Source organism: Solanum tuberosum, unplaced genomic scaffold (genome assembly GCF_000226075.1).
Source record: "Solanum tuberosum cultivar DM 1-3 516 R44 unplaced genomic scaffold, SolTub_3.0 scf00541, whole genome shotgun sequence".
NCBI classification, from domain to species: Eukaryota; Viridiplantae; Streptophyta; class Magnoliopsida; order Solanales; family Solanaceae; genus Solanum; species Solanum tuberosum.
This window is the reverse complement of record NW_006239474.1, coordinates 170,355-189,956: the sequence shown is the minus strand read 5'-3', so window position 1 is coordinate 189,956 and position 19,602 is coordinate 170,355. Positions and strand designations below refer to the sequence as shown.

General features: G+C 28.5%; 1 protein-coding gene across 2 annotated transcripts; it reads left to right on the top strand.

The window, feature by feature from the left end:
• The first annotated feature begins 5,147 nt into the window (after positions 1 to 5,147).
• Positions 5,148 to 9,727, top strand: LOC102600905 (trans-resveratrol di-O-methyltransferase-like). Of its 2 annotated transcripts, XR_001472143.1 has the most exons (3): positions 5,148 to 5,309; positions 9,147 to 9,239; positions 9,308 to 9,445. XR_001472143.1 is itself a non-coding variant. In XM_006365381.2 (2 exons), exons 1-2 carry the CDS (start codon positions 8,484 to 8,486, stop codon positions 9,608 to 9,610), a joined length of 1,059 nt encoding a protein of 352 aa, XP_006365443.1. In that variant the 5' UTR covers positions 8,340 to 8,483; the 3' UTR covers positions 9,611 to 9,727. The 2 variants fall into 2 exon arrangements, 1 of the variants encoding a protein (XP_006365443.1); XM_006365381.2 differs by lacking the exon at positions 5,148 to 5,309 and having other exon boundaries at positions 8,340 to 9,239; positions 9,308 to 9,727.
• Positions 9,728 to 19,602: the final 9,875 nt, after the last annotated feature.

Genomic DNA, 19,602 nt, shown 5'->3' with positions numbered 1-19,602 from the left:
AATTTTAAGTTAGCTTATTTTAAATTTCTTTTTTGAGAAGAAACAATTTGGTATGATTATATTAATTTTAAAAATATTTGTGAACATGCTATTTATTTATCGTGAAAGAAAAAATCTCATCAAAGTAAAATATTAATAATAATAATACAACCTACAAATAATTCTTCTTCTTCTTAAATTATTTTTCTTAAAAATGAATTAAAAATTTAATATATGTAAAATATTATTTTGATTAGTGCTTTGTGTAATTATTATATATTAGTTTGCATTAAAAAAAATTAATGTATCAAGTGATAAGTTGCCGGACTTTGGCTTTAGAAAGAAAGCCCGACTTCGAAGCTCAGCTTAGCCCAAGACAAGGGAAAGATAATAAATTTTCTCCGAAAGGAATTAAAACCTAAGGAGTTACAACTCTTCCCTGAAGGGTTGGTGTTTGATGGTGAGCGGGAGATACTTGAACGCATAAGTATCTAACAACAACAAAGATAAAATTAAATAGGAGTTAAGCTTTAATATGTTTAAAAATATTACTCTATAAGATGTCTATTAGATATGATTTCTGTCAAAATGGGAGAAAATAGTAAAACATCTTCTCTAAGCATCGTCATGGCTATAAATTATAATCATATTATTTAATATTAATCAATTTTTATCATTTAAAATAATCTTTAAATAGATTAATTCTTTACGCATATCAAAATATTGTCGGAATTGATATTTCAAAATTTTTTGCCACTATATAAAATTTATATATCGTATTTTATTGAGATACTCATTTTTTTAATTTTTATTTTTGTACATTAATAAATTATTATTTTTAGTATACAGTTTTTTAAAAAACTGTCTTGATGACTGAAATTGGCAAGTAAATACATTTGTTATTACTGTAGGACCATCATCTGTAAATATTACTTAGATTTAAATCAATTAAATTATTTTTTAATAAAAAAAAATTAATTAAAAAAATTATTAATACAAGACTAGTTTATGTATACTTCAAGATTGTAACATCTATTTTGAAATCTAATTTATCTCCATTATTTCATGTCAAAATTGTTATCGATGACAACAAGAATAACAAAGTCATTTGATCCCGCATATTCAAACAAATGAAGACGCAGTTCTCCTCTTCTTTCCCCTTTTTAGTCCTAACTAAGAAATGAAATTGATTGAAATTTAAAATTTGAAATTTAAATATTCAAAATTTAAAATTATTTCAAAGATCTTTTCTTAGATTTGACTTCATAACACTCTCTTATAAATAGTAAATTTAAGATATTATACTTATTTTTCTTACTTTGATTTCGTATAACAATTCATTTGACTTATTATTACTACTATAAAAGTTTTTAGTCTTTGACTAATTTTTTTATGTACTATCCATTTTTTTAAAAATCCCTTAAGAGTCCAACATTTTCTATCTTCCTGTAGAACTCTTTTTGTTTAAAATAATCTTATCATTTATATTGTTGATGGTAAAATCTCGCATGATAATATCTACAATTAAAAATTAAATATTATTCATATTTCTTCTATTATATATTTTATATATAGAAAGGAGAGGTTTGAGAGTTTCCACATGGCTGTTTTTGTCATATTTAGAAAAGCTTTAATATCTAGAATTGCTATTATGACTGTTTTTTTGGCATATTTAGAAAAGTTTAAAGAGTAATTTAGTCATCGTCCCTTGCAAGTAATATCTAGTTTTTTAGTTCGATTTTATCAATTTTTGGTTCGGTTCTTCGGTTTTTGGTTTTTGAAAAGTGTGCACCGTATATTAAACCAAATTAATTTGGTTCAATTTTTTCTACTTTGGTTCAATTTAGTTCGGTGATTTTAAATCGATTTTTCGGTGTGAATGAAAAATAAAATAAGGATAAAGTATAAGATACTTAAAAATTTAAAACTGTGTTAATGAATGATGCGTTTCATCATGGAACATTTATTGTGCTAACTAAAAGACTATATTTGTCTTTATCAAGAACATTGTGCCTCCAACTATTTCTCGAGAAAAATAAGTACGAAGACGGTTTCTTTACATAATGTATGTTGGTAGAAATATGTTTGAGTTTCTCTTGGAAACTAATATTTGAAGTTAACTATTGAATTGTACATTTGTTGTTACTTTGATTTGTTTATATATATATATAATATATTTTTATTTTTTAAAATAAAAGTTTGGTTCTTCGGTGCATCGAAGTTTTGAGACCCTTACACTGAATACCGAACCGAAGAACCGAACTTCTGAAAAAATAACACTGACACCGAATCGAAAAACCGAAGAACCGAAGAACCGAATTAGTTTGATTCGGTTCGATTTTTTGGTTTTCCGATATTGATGCCCACCCCTATTTAGAATTGCATAGGACTCCTCCTGATAGCTGACATAAAACTTATTCTAATTTCATGGAATACAATTTTCTGCAAAATTCTATATGTGTCTATGAGATCGAGTATGGAATATTGTTTACACTTTAATCAATTGTTCAATCAAATTTTTATTCAACCTTATATAATTAAGAATTATAAATGTTCCCCTTGATTAGAAAAAGAATGAATTGGTATTTATTTTTTGTTCAATCATTGAATAGAAGGGAAAGTCGTTTATCATTACAATAGGTATCAAGTGAAAGTAGATCACATCCTTCGTTACGAGCTTTTACACATACTTCCAGTGCTACTCGATTAGCTACGACACCTGGCGCATTACCCGAAGGATTGTCCTAAATGTTCCTCACATAATCATACTACAACAAATATGACTTTTAATGACTATTTCTTAACGAAGGGACATCAATCCGGTCGTTATAAATCTATATTACCTTAAAAGCATGACTCATAACTTGAATGTTAAATTACCATAATATCCCTAATTTAGGTTGTGACTTTTTCGATGAGTTGTGACTTTTTCGATAAGTTGTGACTTTTTTTCGAAGGGTTGTGATTTTTTGATGAGTTGTGACTTTTCCAAAGAGTTGTGACTTTTTCAATAAGTTAATGACTTTTCCAAAGAGTTGTGACTTTTCAATAAGTTAATGACTTTTCCAAAGTAGTTGTGACTTTTCCAAAGGGTTGTGACTTTTCGAAAAGGTCATGACATTTCAGATAAGACACAAAAACATTTGTTCATACTATCCTTTGTTGACTATAAATAGAGGGGCTTTCTCTCATTTTCAACCACAATTTTTTTAATCTTCTACTCTTCCTCTTCTTGCATTTTAAATTTTTTTGTGTGATTTATTGTCGTTAAGTGAGTTCGAAGTTTAGCGGATATGAGGTACCATTATTCTGATGAAGTAAGTCGTTCTATCCTAAAAGGGTATATTCCATAACCTCAAGTACTTGAGAAAAATAATTTTGATGATATAATAATTATTTATTTGCTTAATATATACATTAGTATGTAATGTTCTAACATATAAAGTTAACATGATGTAGTCTAAATTCATTTGTTTTTGTTAACAATTTCTCTTGTGATGTAGATATATGTTTCTGAATATATTTTCCAAAAATTTTAGAGAATTGTCACGATTTGTTTTTGATGCTCAAGACAAAAGAATGACTTTATTTATGACTTGTAATAATGCCAGTTGAAGTTTGTATTAGTTTAATTTTTATTATTTATATAATAGTTAATTTTATGAGATAAATATTTTTATTAATGCAAATATATATTTTTTATTTGGGTAGGTATTTGTATTTAAATTAAAGTATTATATATGTCACAATTGTGTTATCAAGTTAACAAGATCTTCTAAATTCAAAATATATTATTTTAAAATGTTTCGAGTGTTTTTTTTAAAAAAAAAACTCATAACCAATGTGAAAATATATGAATATATAAAATGTAATTGTTCTTTTCACATGTTCATATGACATCTAAACAAATTAACGTGGAATACACATGCAAAACACATCTGGTTAGATGACAAGAAAAATACAAAACAAATATTGTCTATAAGGTAATATTAGTGATATAAGACTAATTACATGATTAACCACATCAAATTAAAATAAATATATACATTATTGCATTTAACTAATAAATTTTTTCATTGACCATCTTCATAGATTTGCGTGAATAAGAAATATATATGGCGATCCACATTGAACATTCACAAAAGAATCTGCAATATTATTTTTTGCTAAGCCTATTATTCAAATATTCGCTTAACTAAGCAATACTATTTACTATAACATATATTTTTGGTATTGGTAATCACGCGCAACGCACGTGTCAAAAAACTAGTATTCTTATAATGACCAAACATTTTTTTAGACTTTAAAAGTTATTTCATTTTAATCAATATTAACAAGGGGATGATATTTCGTCAGTAAAAAACATAATTGCCGGTCGGTAAAAATTAATTAATCAACTAATATTAGGCTGTAGTGTTTTCGTCTTTTATTTTTCCCCCTAACCCACGACTTACCCACTTCCGCTCCCAATTCTTAGCTCAAAATAGTCCCTCATCTTTGGGTTAAGACTCAAAGCCATTCTTAAGTTTTCACATGGAGCATTAATAATCCCTCATATTTGCAATATTGGTGCACTTTTGGTCCTCCTTCAAAATTTTGCATATTTTTTAACATTAATTTTATTCATAATTTATGTATGGAATATTTAATCGTCATTTTATATATTTAGTAGAAATAATAACTCCATGTGAGAAGAAAAACACCTTATTTTATTTAGTAGAAATCGTATTGCAGGTAAAACCGAGAGGTTCATCACGACAATTTCACGTACAATAGTAAAAAAAATTCTTTTTTGCAATGTCATATGTTAAAATGTTCTTAGTTTAACTGCAATAATATTTATGATTTCACGTGCAATAGTACAAATTTTTCTTTTCTTGCAATGTCATATGTTAAAATGTTCTTAGTTTAGCTGCAGTAATATCTATACTGAACAAAACAAGATGTTCTTCTTCTCATCTTTTCTCACATAAAGTTATTATTTCTACTAAATATATAAAAAGACAACGAGACATTCCTTACACAAAATTATGAATAAAATTAATGTTAAAAAATAGGCAAAAGTTTAGGGGAGACCAAAAGTGCACCAATATTATAATCATGAAGGACCATTAGTGCTCTATGTGAAAATTCAAGTATGACTTTGAATTTTAACAAAGATAGACATTATTTTGGGCCTTCTCACTCCCCTCCCCATCTAAAATTCGGAAAAACCATCAAAACACAATTCTGGTGAAAGAACTGCCCGTATACTCATCACCAACATTGATTTCCTTTAAGTTTTGGGAGAAGAAAGTTTGTTTGTCACCTCCGTAATTGTTGATCTTAAGGTAAGATTTGACATTTACCCTATAAATATGTTAATTTTGCTTCAAATAAATAGGGTTAGGATAACAATTGTAAGTATATGGATGTTGATGTTGGTGTTCAAGAATTTTCCGTACTGTTGATTTCAATTATTCTGTTTTGGGGTTTTTTAATTTGGGTTATAGAAGGAAGAATTTGTGGCATGATTGATTTTTATGTGCATTCCATTTGTGGTATTCTCTTATTTTCTCCTTCTTTATGGAGTAACTTTTTGTTTCCTGTATGTTTAGTTAAAAATTAAGTCTTTCTCCTATTGGGCTTTCGAAAATTTACAATCTTGGAGGGATAAAACAGAGTGCCTGAAATTCGATGGTTACATGGTTCTTATGGAGATTTGAGTTAATATGAACTCGCGTCTTCAATTCGGTGCTCAATACTACTCCCAAAATATACTTTAGCTCATATGTGTTTTAAACACCTCTTTCTTTAATTTGAGATAATTGCTCAAGGTTTAGCCCAAAGGCCCTCTTGGAGTCGATGTTCCCTTTACTGAAAACTAGCCCAAAGGCTCTTTTGGAAATCATAGTTCCTTTCTTGCTCAAATGTGAAAACATTTATAAACTTCTTTGGGAATACTTAGTTCCCTAATAACTTTTGAGAAATGAACTCAACTCTTACTCTTTGCTTTACTTGAAACTTGAGTCTTGAAACGAAGTTAAAACGTTTAATAAAGACTCTTGAGTCCTTGGCGCTCTGAGAGGCGTGGGGCGCCAACCCTCAACATTCAGGGACTGGTCTGGGGAGCGCTGGCTGGCGCGGCGCCCCAAGGGTGATGATTCAGAGACCCTTTTGGGGGGCGCTGGCTGGCGCGACGCCCCACCCCTATCCCCAGGTATTTGACGACTTTTCTTCTCCGTTTTTCATCTCTAAACCCTCCAATCTTCCCTAGTTCTTTCCCCAAACACTTAGGGTCATTAGTACTCTCAACTTACAACAGATCTAACTCAAAATCCATTCGGAAACACAATCAAATCAACAAGAAACTTCAACAACACAACCAATCAAAAACTTAACGATGTCCTTCAAGAACTTCACTTTTTAACATGTAATCAACCCAAAATCGCTGAATCGAAACAAGTTGGTGTGTGGGTGAACTAACCCATCACTAAAAGATCTCACATACCTTAATAGGGATCGCCCCCGACGAATTCCACTCCAAAAGCTTGACGTCCTTGGCGAAATCTTGGCTTTTCTCCCTTTCTTTCTTCTTTTCTCTTTTCTCCAAGCCCTAAGCGCATTTCTCAATTCTCCAAACTGACTAAGTCATGTTTTTACCCCAATAAATCCCTAAAAACGAATTAGGAAATTAATCAGAGAAAAGACTACTTTGCCCTTCCCTAAATCCGGATTGGGACTTTCTTCAATCCAACAACCCAACTTCCGAAAGACATATCTCACTCATACAATGTCAAAATCGTGCAAACTCGGCGGCATTAGAAAGATCTTCCCAAGGGCTTTCCAACCATATCAAGAACTACTCCTAACTCATCCTGATCTAGGAGTTATAGTCGTTTGAAAATGACCAAAACTCACTTTCTTAACTTAGACAAAAAATTCCAGATTTCCACATGCTTTCCAAAAATGATTATTTTTCAGATTTTAAACTCTTTCTAGTCGTTTCTAGGTGCGAGATGTTACAAATACAATATGAAAATGATATTTTTAGATTTAAATAATCTGTACAAAAGGTTGGAAATCTTTTGAAGGAATTATGAGATTTCTTAAAATAATGGATGAATTTCGATTTAAACAAGGAAATATTTTTTTTTAGCAAAATGTCACAATCAAAATGAAAATTCAAAGTTATAATTGTGTCAGAGAGAGTCCAGAGAATTTCATAGATAATTTTTATTAAGGATAAATAAATATTTTAAAGACAAATTATTACTTAATATAAAAATGTGTCATTCTTTTTTAGACTGATTAAAAAGGAAAGTAAGTCACTTGACAATAAGTTACTCAATTGTCAAGGCTTCACTTCTTCTTTTCACCACCTCCGTTTACAATGTGTCAGTTGTTCAATCCCACGGCAAATCATGTGTTCGGCAGCGCCATCCTCTTTGATTTTTGCTCGATCTTGGGAGTCTTGAAGCAGATGATACAAGGCAAGATTTAGGTTACCTGAGGAGAGGAATAAGGGAAAAAAATCTTGTTAAGAGAATAGATAGAACGTGGGTAAAAAATTTAGAGAGAGAAAAGTGGGTAATGAGGTCTATTTTTTTTTCATCGATAACGGGTCAAAAAGTGGACTCAATTTAAGAAAAAAAGAAGGAAGGTAAATAAATTTTATTAGGCTACATTATATTTGCTAAAATATTGACATATTGACATTTTTAATAATTATTTTAAAGTATAGATACTTTTAATAATTATGTTAGGAAATTTGACTAGTTTGCTAATTTTCCCTATAATCTTGGATTAATTCTCTATTTTTTAAGTTTTTTTTACCTTTCTAAAATTATATAAATAAAAAGAAACAAAAAAAATTAAAAAACTCAAAATTTAAATAATTTTCATTGTGGCGTTGATAAGGGAATGACATGTCAATGATGTGGCAATGAAATGGAGTGTGTGTAATACACCTACCATTGTGAGACTGGTCTTGTAGTATTAGGGTTTTAAAAAAATCACTTCAAAGATGTTAAAGGGTATTTAAACGCTTGTATAATTTAAGTACTAAAGTAAATTATGCTACGAAATTTAGAGAGGGTTTTATGTGTTTTCTCTTATTAAAAACATGACTTATTTAATACATATTTGAAAAATTAGTATAACTTATATATCACACACGCATGTTCTTTTTTACCAAACAAAGATACACATTCCTTTACATTGATTTATTTTTAAAGTAATTATTAAATACGTTAATTTTTACCCTAAATAATATGACGAGTGTCATTCATTTATTAGTTGGATGTATTTGCGGATAAGTTTAAATTGCGAACAATAGATATAATTAGATATGTGGTTCTCATTCATTTTGTTGTTACTGATAAAAACTGCATCAAAACTAGAACACAAACTACACTAAGAAAATGATTATAAATTGCACCAAAGATAGACCAAATCTGGCAAAATGCTTATTTGAGTTCTACATGACTTATTGAAAAATCTAAGAAAAATAAGTTCCTTAAAAAATGTCAACGAGTGAGACTATCTCCACCGAGCTTCTTCATGCTCAAGAACAAATTTGGAATTATATTTTTAACTTTATAAGTTCTTCAGCGGTAACATGTGCATTTCAACTAGGAATCCCTGATGTGCTCTACAAACATGAAAAGCCCATGTGTCTTTCTGATCTTTCTGCTAAACTGTCTGTTGTCAATTCTTCCAAAATTTCCTTTTTGCCAATTTTAATGCGCTTTCTTGTGCAATCTGGTTTCCTAAATCAACATGAAGATCACTACTTTCTTACTCCAGCTAGTCGCCTTCTAGTGAAAAATGAGCCGTTCAATGTTAGGTCATTCTTGCTTTTCACCAATATTCAAGCCTGCTCAAAAGCATGGCATGAGCTAAGTGATTGGTTTCAAAATGATTCTCCCACTCCTTTTCATACCGCTCATGGAAAATCTTTATGGGATTACATGGGGGAAGAAAAACATAGAGTACTAGGTGATATTTTTTATGATGCATTGGCTAGTGACTCGAGGTTGATTACCAATGTACTTATTACAGAGTGTAAACATGTGTTTGAGGGGTTAACATCGTTGGTAGACGTTGGTGGTGGCACTGGTACTGTGGCTATAGCCATAGCCAAAGCTTTCCCTAACATAAATTGTGCGGTACTTGATCTCCCTCAGGTTATAGGCGACCTAAAAGGAAGTGGAAATTTGGCCTTCATTGGAGGAGATATGTTCGATAAGATTCCTCATGCTAATGCCATCTTACTCAAGGTACATACATATACAAAACATATTCTTCTCTCTTTCAATCCTTCTCAACCTAATTCATCATTGAACAGAGTGTTCTACACGACTGGAATGATGAAAATTGTGTGAGGATACTGAAGAAATGCAAAGAGTCAATTCCAAGCAGGGCAAAAGGAGGGAAAGTAATAATCATAGATATCGTATTGGAGAATCCAAAAGAGAGAAATGAGTTTGTTCGAGCACAACATAACATGGATATGTTGATGATGGTTCTTTGTGGTGCCAAAGAGAGAACAGAGAAAGAGTGGGAGAAGCTCTTCATTGAGGCCGGCTTCAACGAATACAAAATATTTCATGTTCTAGGTTTAAGGTCTCTTATTGAAATTTATCCTTAAAGAGAGAACATAGAAAGTTTTGTTCTCGTTTTATTATATTATTAGATGAATAATTTGTTTTGATTGTAATATAAAGTCATTATATTACTATAAAAATGAGCTCTCTTAATTCTTAAATAGATGTCGGGATATATTGACAATTAATGATTTCTCTAAAACAATTTCTAAATGAGGCTTACTTAATCTAAGAAGTTCCAATAAATTGACGAAAAATATTTTTAATCGTAGCTTTCGCTCTAAATTATTTCTAAATATGGTGTTTTCTAAATCACATTTTGTTGCGCAATATAATACCATTGTAAAGAACAAGATACAACACAATTGTGTTTAAAAGTTCAAAACAATTTGCATAGTCATATCATTTTTACACAAAATTAATTACTTTATGTAATTTTCATAACCTTTAATGATATGGATTATTTAAGCAGAAAGTCTTTTATGAATTATATTATAATTATAATATTAGTTATTAGATAGATATAGAGATATTGTAAGAAATTAGAGGTTCAATAGCAAGATATTTATTACATAGTATAAACATGTGAGTTAAGCTTTCTGTATCACACAAGCACAATTATTTGACGTGAAAAGATATCTCTCTCAAAACTTTATAAAAAGAAGAAGTTATAAATCACAAACTTATTGAAATAACATTTGAGATAAACTTTCAAAATTGAATTCAAAATTATTGTTAATTACTAACACATTAAATACAGTAGTGAATAAAGTAAAAGAGAAAAGAAATGTTAACATAATTATGAAGTTACAACAAGTATTAGATTATAAATAATTTCTTTTATTTGTAACAATAACATAAAATAATTCAACTTCACAAGTGTTCTACTAGATATCATATATCATCCTTAATGCAAAGGTAACATTCACCGACAGAACGGCTTATGAAACTTGAAGTGGCGTGTTAATGTATAATTAGATAGGTAAATAAATAACTTAAGAATATAAAAAAATTACATACATGTTTATGAAAGAAAATTTTACAACTCTACTCTCTAAGAACATTTATGCTTTTAATATACTTTCTCTGTTTCTAATTACTAGTCCATTTTTAACTTGACACACCTATTGATAAAATAATAATTAACATATTAAGTTTATTATTTTATTCCTATTAATTGATAGAATTTCAAAATCAATCTACTCGTTAAAGAGATTCAACCTTGTTAAAAAACATTAACTATCTAAATAGACTGAGGATATAATAGATAAAAAAAATATTGTTATTTCTTAATTTGTCAAAAATAACAAGTAAAAAATTAAAATTAAACAAGTAAAAAGAGACAAAAAAAAAAGTAAGGGAAAATTACGTGCATAAGCAAACATATACTAGTTAATTACTTAACATAGCTATAGTTAGCCTTAATTACAATTTGCAACCTACTTTTAGATATAATTACGCGGCTCAACTTTTTAGTTTTGTATAATTTGAAATTTATATAATATAATCTGTATAACTTTTGTATAATTCGAAATTTGTATAACTGTTTACACTTCTGATGTTTGTAATTGTATAAATTCGTTATTTTGAGTTTATACAAAAATAACTGAATTATACAAATGTACTCGCGAATTATACAAATCCACGAATTATACAAATGAGGCAGCTTGAACTATAGCTACAACCCATAAATATGCAAACTATAGCTATGGTGCATAATTAAGTTTATTATAATAGCTATTTGCGAAAGTCCCTCAAAAAGTAACTAGTTTAATGTATATATTTCGGACATGTATTTTACGTCAATCAATAAATCCCACCAACACGTCAAGTTGCTTATAGTAGGGTACACCTATTAAATAAAATTGAAGTTTAAATACGGACAACAAACACATGTTTCTTATACATACATAATTCAAAAATAAGGACCATATGTGGGGCAGTTTTGATCAACTATTTACTCAGCTAATCCAAATTGTCTCTTATTTAATTCATTGATTTGGTGTTGCGTACATCTTGAGAATCATTCAATATTTATTCGCAAGGATGACTAAGGACCGTATTGTCATGACATGAGTCTACATCCTGGACGTGGCCGGCACTCAAGAACCATTGATGGTCCCCAAGCGAACCCTCATCCTGGCTTACTACAAGCGGAAGACTAACTTAAGCATGCAAAAGCTTAAAACTAAATAAAATTCAATAAACTCAACTTTTTGAAACTTTAACTCAAATGAACAACTTAGAATAAAAATAATATATTCAAGTTGCCATAAAATAGGCAACTTAAATCTTTAAAACATTTAATAAAATAAATGAATAATACAGACTTCTCAACTATACTGACTATCTATGAAGCCTCTAACTGATAAAGATGGAAGTCGGATCAAGACCCACGACATCCTGACTAAACTGAAAAGTAAATGAAATCCTCCGGAAACAAGGAGGCTCACCATAGATATATGCAAATAACTATAACTACATAGATATATGCAAATAACTATAACTACATAATTCATCTAAAATTAAATAAAATTAATTGAAGAAAAGGAAAATAAGGAAAGTCAATAGCTTACGCAAAGATGATCATGTCTTTGTAGCAAATTATTTTGGGGGGAAAAAATATCTCTTAAAACTTCATAAACAAACTAAGTTATAAATCACACCCATAAAGCTCTTTTTCTTTAATACAAGAAATAGAGTAATTTTTCAATTGCAAATGACAAAAATCAATGGAGGAAAAAATTGCATATAGTAGGGTACACCTAAATAAAACTAAATGTTAAATACGGACAGCAGCCCACCAGCATGTCAAACACCATGCATGTTTCCCAAGTACATATTCAAAAATAAGGAACATCAACGAACGTGGAACTGCAATATCATATTTTTCTATGCATATTTAAAAATAGAGATTACTAACAGATGTGGAGCTACAACATTTTTTTTATATACATAAATTTAGAAATAGGAACCATCAATAAATGTGGAGTTGCAATACCACATTGCATATTCAAAAATAAGGAACATCAACGAACGTGGAACTGCAATATCATATTTTTCTATGCATATTTAAAAATAGAGATTACTAACAGATGTGGAGCTACAACATTTTTTTTATATACATAAATTTAGAAATAGGAACCATCAATAAATGTGGAGTTGCAATACCACATTGCATATTCAAAAATAAGTATCATCAACGAACGTGGAGCTGCAATATCATATTTTTCTATGCATAATTAAAAATAGAGATTACTAACAGATGTGGAGCTACAACATTTTTTTTTATACATATATTTAGAAATAGGGACCATCAACAAATGTGGAGTTGCAATATCACATTGCATATTCAAAAATAAGGAACATCAACGAACATGGAGCTACAATATCATATTTTTTTATGCATATTTAAAAATAGAGATTACTAACAGATGTGGAGCTACAACATTTTTTTTTATACATATATTTAGAAATAGGGACCATCAACAAATGTGGAGTTGCAATATCACATTGCATATTCAAAAATAAGGATCATCAACGAACGTGGAGCTGCAATATCACATTTTTCTATTCATATTTAAAAATAGAGATTACTAACAGATGTGGAGCTACAACATTTTTTTTATATACATAAATTTAGAAATAGGAACCATCAATAAATGTGGAGTTGCAATACCACATTGCATATTCAAAAATAAGGAACATCAACAAACGTGGAGCTACAATATCATTTTTTTTTATGCATATTTAAAAATAGAGATTACTAACAGATGTGGAGCTACAACATTTTTTTTATATACATAAATTTAGAAATAGGAACCATCAATAAATGTGGAGTTGCAATACCACATTGCATATTCAAAAATAAGGATCATCAACGAACGTGGAGCTGCAATATCATATTTTTCTATGCATATTTAACAATAGAGATTACTAACAGATGTGGAGCTACAACATTTTTTTATACATATATTTAGAAATAGGGACCATCAACAAATGTGGAGTTGCAATACCACATTGCATATTCAAAAATAAGGATCATCAACGAACGTGGAGCTACAATATCATTTTTTTTTATGCATATTTAAAAATAGAGATTACTAATAGATGTGGAGCTATAACATTTTTTTTTATACATATATTTAGAAATAGGGACCATCAACAAATGTGGAGTTGCAATGCCACATTGCATATTCAAAAATAAGGATCATCAACGAAAGTGGAGCTGCAATATCATATTTTTCTATGCATATTTAAAAATAGAGATTACTAACAGATGTGGAGCTACAACATTTTTCACTACAAGAAAACTGTGAATTACTTGGGAATTTTACCTAGGAATTCTATCCGCAGGAATTTCCTACGAATTTACATGCAAAATTATAAAATTCCTAAGTTATGCAATATTTTACCTGCGTAAATTTTTTTCAAGGAAAATCCGCAGGTAAATTTGGCGCAAAAATAATACTTGGAGAATTAGTTGGGTAAATTAGTCTGCACGTAATATTTTCGTAGATAAATTCACAAGTAAATGAACAAAAATAAATTCCTTTATTATTTGGCAGAAAAATCCCCAAGTAAAATTACCTATGGATTTAGTTGGGGATATTTAAAAAATTAAACTTTTTTTAAGTTAGAGAATTACTTGGGAGTTTGTTTCTACGAATTTAGATATGGATTTACTTAATGAGACTTTACCCGAAAATTACATACTAGGGAAATTACTCAAGGTATTGTCATTGCGAATTAGTTAGATTGTTTAAATTTGAAATTATGGGAACATTTTTGTAGCGATAAATGTTTTTTTTTTGTTTGAAAACACTCTCTTAATTAATGTGGTTAAAACTGGTGAAACAATTTTACCAATTATCATATACTATTAATTATTTTATGAAATTTAATGTTTTATTGGAGGCATTATAATAAATATCTCGGTTTCATTTTTAATTGAAGAACAGTAAATAATTTTAATCATTGACTAATTTAAATAAAACTCAATTAAAATTTTGAAATATGGCTTTCTGCATTTCATTAAATTGTGTATTACGGAGTAAATAAGTATACGTTTTAAGTAGGGAATATTTTATTTATATTTGTTATTAGCATAAAGTTTAATTGTCTTCTACAATAGATAAATTTATAGTAAAAATATTTTTGAAAAATGTATATCCAATTTATGTTGCATAATATTGAGAGTCAAACAATTTAATTTTGATCATAAATTTAAGCATAAAATCTTTAAATTTTTTGAAATAAAATTTACATATTTGAAAACTAGATAAAAGTACTATAAATAATAATAATTAATTGAAATATTTTTTAAAAATATATCAAGAAAGTATGGTAAAATAAAAATATGTTTGGATCTCAAGATGACACATGAGACGAAGGAAATACTTTATTTACGTATATTAAAAGAAAATGTAATTTGAACTGGATGAAATACTTTATTTACACATATTAGAAATAGAGAATAAATAAATATTTTAACACATTGATTTATTGAAGAAAAATTGGAAAAAAAAAAATAATTTTGTGAATCACTGATTCTATACCACATCGGTGGATGAGGATAAAAAGTTCAGCCTTATAAGGCTTCCTCCTAACGTGATTAGTAATTAATTTTTCAGTCTTTTAGGAATTAAATTAGGAACCTAAATAATAAGTACTGCTCGGCAATTAGTTAGGGTTGACTAAATAGTTTGTGTGCACTATTAAATTAATTAAATTGGGGAGAAAAACAAATAGAGGCACTATTAAATTAATTAAATTGGGGGGATAAACAAATTAAATATAGAGAAAATAAATAGACATAAATAGAACAAGAAAATACAAAATAAATATAGAGAAAACAAACGACAAAATAAAATAATTAATCCCTTCTCATCTCACAAATTTTTATCAAAAATTACTTGCGATTTTTCAGAATTTCTTGTGAAAAAATCCGTAGGTAAATTACATGTGAAATTAATATCCCCAGATAACATACTTGGGGATTTTAAAAATCCACAGGTAATAATTACCTAGGAGCTTATTTCCAATGGATTTTGGTTGGCAGGAAAATTCGCAACAAACTTTCATACTTGCAGATTTTGTTTCAAAATTTCAAAGAAAATCCCATGTAATTTGAGTTTTTCTAGTAGTGTTTTTTTATACATATATTTAGAAATAGGGACCATCAACAAATGTGGAGTTGCAATACCGCATTGCATATTCAAAAATAAGGATCATCAACGAACGTGCAACTGCAACACCATGTTTCCCTATGCATATTAAAAAATAGAGACCATCAACAAACATGGAGCTGCAATATCATGTGTTTCCTATGCATATAAAAAATAGAGATCATTAACAGATGTGGAGCTAAATAGTTTGTGTGCACTATTAAATTAATTAAATTGAGAAAAACAAATAGAGGCACTATTAAATTAATTAAATTGGAGGGATAAATAAATTAAATATAGAGAAAATAAATAGACATAAATAGAACAAGAAAAAATAAATTAAATATAGAGAAAACAAAAGACAATAAAATAATTAATCCCTTCTCATCTCACAAATTTTTATCAAAAATTACTTGCGAATTTTCAGAATTTCTTGTGAAAAAATTCGTAGGTAAATTACATGTGAAATTAATATCCCCAGATAACATACTTGGAGATTTTAAAATCCGCAGGTAATAATTACCTAGGAGCTTATTTCCAATGGATTTTGATTTTAAGGAAAATTCGCAACAAACTTTGATACTTGCAGATTTTGTTTCAAAATTCCCAAGAAAATCCCCATGTAATTTGAGTTTTTCTAGTAGTGTTTTTTTATTACATATATTTAGAAATAGGGACCATCAACAAATGTGGGGTTGCAATACCGCATTGCATATTCAAAAATAAGGATCATCAACGAACGTGGAGCTGCAAAACCATGTTTCCCTATGCATATTAAAAAATCGAGACCATCAACAAACGTGGAGCTGCAATATCATGTGTTTCCTATGCATATAAAAAATAGAGATCATTAACAGATGTGGAGCTACAACATCATTTTTTTTAGGAAAATGGTCGAAAATGTCCTTAAACTATGTGAAAGGGACAAAAATACCCTCCGTTTATAGTTTGACTCAAAAATGCTCTGACCGTCAATACTTTGGTTCAAAAATGCCCTTAAACTATGCGTAAGGATAAAAAAATGCCCTCCGTTTGTAGTTTGGTCCAAAAATGCCCTTGCCGTCAATATTTTGGTCCAAAAATGCCCTTATTCTTATTTAATGGGTAAAATACTCATTTTCCAAATAAATATATTATTATTTTCTTTCTAACACATTCTTTTTCTAATAATATTTTTTTAAAATTAGCAAATGTTTATCTTACTTCAATCCAGAAAAAAATAAAAAATGAAAATATTTCTTATTTTATTATCATTATTTTTTATCGTTATATACATATAAATAAATGATAGATATACTATGATCTTATATATATGATATATATTATTTGTCGAAAGGATACATGAAATTATTCTATTTTAATTGATAAAATGAGATTAAGAAGAAAAAAATAATATTTTCTACTTTTTTATTTGTTAAACTGATTTTAGAAGAAAGAAAACAAGAATAGTGTTCTTTAATAATATTTTTAATTAGGAAGAAGATGTGTTTAAAAGGAAAAAAATAATATATATATATATATATATATATATTTATTTGGAAAAGGGCATTTTTGACACATTTTGTAACTATGGGGGCATTTCTAGACCAAAGTATTGATTGCAAGGGCATTTTTGAAACAAAGTATTGACGATAAGGACATTTTTGAGCCAAACTATAAAGGGATGATATTTTTATTCCTTTCACATATTTTAAGGACATTTTTTACCCTTTTTTTTATATGTATTTAGAAATAGGGACCATCAACGAATGTGAAGCTACAATAGCACGTTGCATATTCAAAATAGGGACTATCAATGGATGCAAAGCTGCAACACCATGTTTCCCTATACATTCAAAAATGGGGATCATCAAAGAATGTGGAACTGTTTTTTTTTTTTAATTAGAGGTTTCAAATTTAAATTTGAAATATAATTTTTTATTATTTGGAAGAACTTCTTTTCAAATAGAAACTTATACAACACGAATTTAGAGTAATCGAAAATATCTCTTTTCAAATTTAGAGTAGTCGAAAAATTTACACAACACAAATTTACTTTAAAATTTAAAGTGTCATTGTGTTTCATAATTTGTTGAAAGTATCGCTAGATTGAAAAGATATAATAGCCATGTTTGCTTGAATACGTCAAAAAAAAAAATTAAAAAAAATTATCTTTTTTTAAATATTTGATTAACTTTTATCTTAAAATGACAGGAATGTAAGATTAATTATCCTATTTAAAAAGTGAGACAACTGATTTCATAGGATAATCCATCATTGATTTTCAACCTTGAACTGGGGTTCACCAATTTTATACACCAATTTTTTTAAAATTAGCTTATTTTAAATTTCTTTTTTGATGAGTAACAATTTGTTTTGATTATATTAATTTAAAAAATATTTGTGAACATTTGAGGTTTGATCAATCTTTTATAAATATTTAAAGTGTATTTTTTTTAAAAACATTCTCCAAATAACAATTCTCGAGAAAAAACTACTTTTTTTAAACTTTCTTGTAAACAAATTTTGTCTTTCTCAAAAATATTTTTTCTTCTACTTTTTTTTTGGTCAATCATGCACTTTAATTAACTTAAAAATAAATTTAAAAAAATTGATGAGAAGGGAAATCCGCAACTGCTATCATTTGAGTGTGAACATGATAAAAATCTTGCTCTTATGCAATAGCTCATAAACCACATAGAAGAGGTAACCTGCACTAGTCAAACCTAGTGCGACGAGCTCGATCCAAAAATAAAACATTTTTGGCATTGAAGAAACATAACCAAATGAACTATTTTGTTTATCGTGAAAGAGAATCTCATCAAAGAAAAATATATATTTTTATTTAATAAAAATAATGATAAGACAGCCTGTAACTAATTCTTCTTCTTCTTAAATTTTATACTACATCTTAAGATGAATAAAAAAAATTCATTATATATAAGATATTATTTTAATTAGTGTTTTGTGTAATTATTTTATATTAGTTTGCATTAAAATTTATTTTTAATATGTCGAGTGATAAGTTAAAGGGAAAAATTAAGGACAAATATACTTACGAACTATCGTAAATGGTATGCAGATACCCTCCGTCATACTTTTGGGACATTGGTGCCCCTGCCGTCCAAAAACTAGAGAATATATGCCCTTCACTCTAACGGAAGATTAAATAGGGACACGTGACACAATTTATCAGTCGATCCGATATTTAATAAATGTCGGGTCGATGGATAAGATTATGACGCGTGTATATCCGTTAGTATAAAGGGTATATATGCTCTAGTGTTTGGAGGGCAGGGGCATCAATGTCCCAAAAGTATGACGGAGGGAATCTGCATACCATTTACGTTAGTTTGGAGGTATATTTGTCATTCTTCCCTAAGTTAAATAGGAGTTGAGTTTTAATATATTTCTGTTAAAATGGCAGAAAATAGTAAAATATCTTCGGTAAGTATCGCCATCGCTATAAATTACAATCATATCATTTAATATTTAATCAATTTTCATCTTTTAAAATAATCTTTAAATTGATTATTTCTTTACGCATATCAAAATATTGTCGAAATTGATATTTCAATATGCTTAGCAACTATATCAAATTTATATATTTTATTTTATTAAGATACTCATTTTTAAAATTTTTATTTTCGTACATTCATAAATTATTAGTTTTAGCATACAGTTTTTAAAAAAAGCTTTTTTGATGACTGAAATTGGCAAGTAAATACATTTGTTATCACTGTGTGAGCAATTACTTAGATTTAAATTATTTTTCTAATAAGAAAAATTTAATTAAAAATGATTAAATTTGAACCATTCAATTTTTAAGATGACACGTCTACTTAAGAATTCTAACCTACCACGGCACGAAATTGAGGGATATAAACTAA

What these genes read in the sequence shown, in the direction of transcription:
- LOC102600905 (XM_006365381.2), top strand. Translation starts at nt 8,484, where the DNA reads ATGTCAACGAGTGAGACTATCTCCACCGAGCTTCTTCATGCTCAAGAA. An exon ending in CTAATGCCATCTTACTCAAG is followed by an intron (nt 9,240 to 9,307) that starts GTACATACATAT and finishes ATCATTGAACAG; the next exon opens with AGTGTTCTACACGACTGGAA.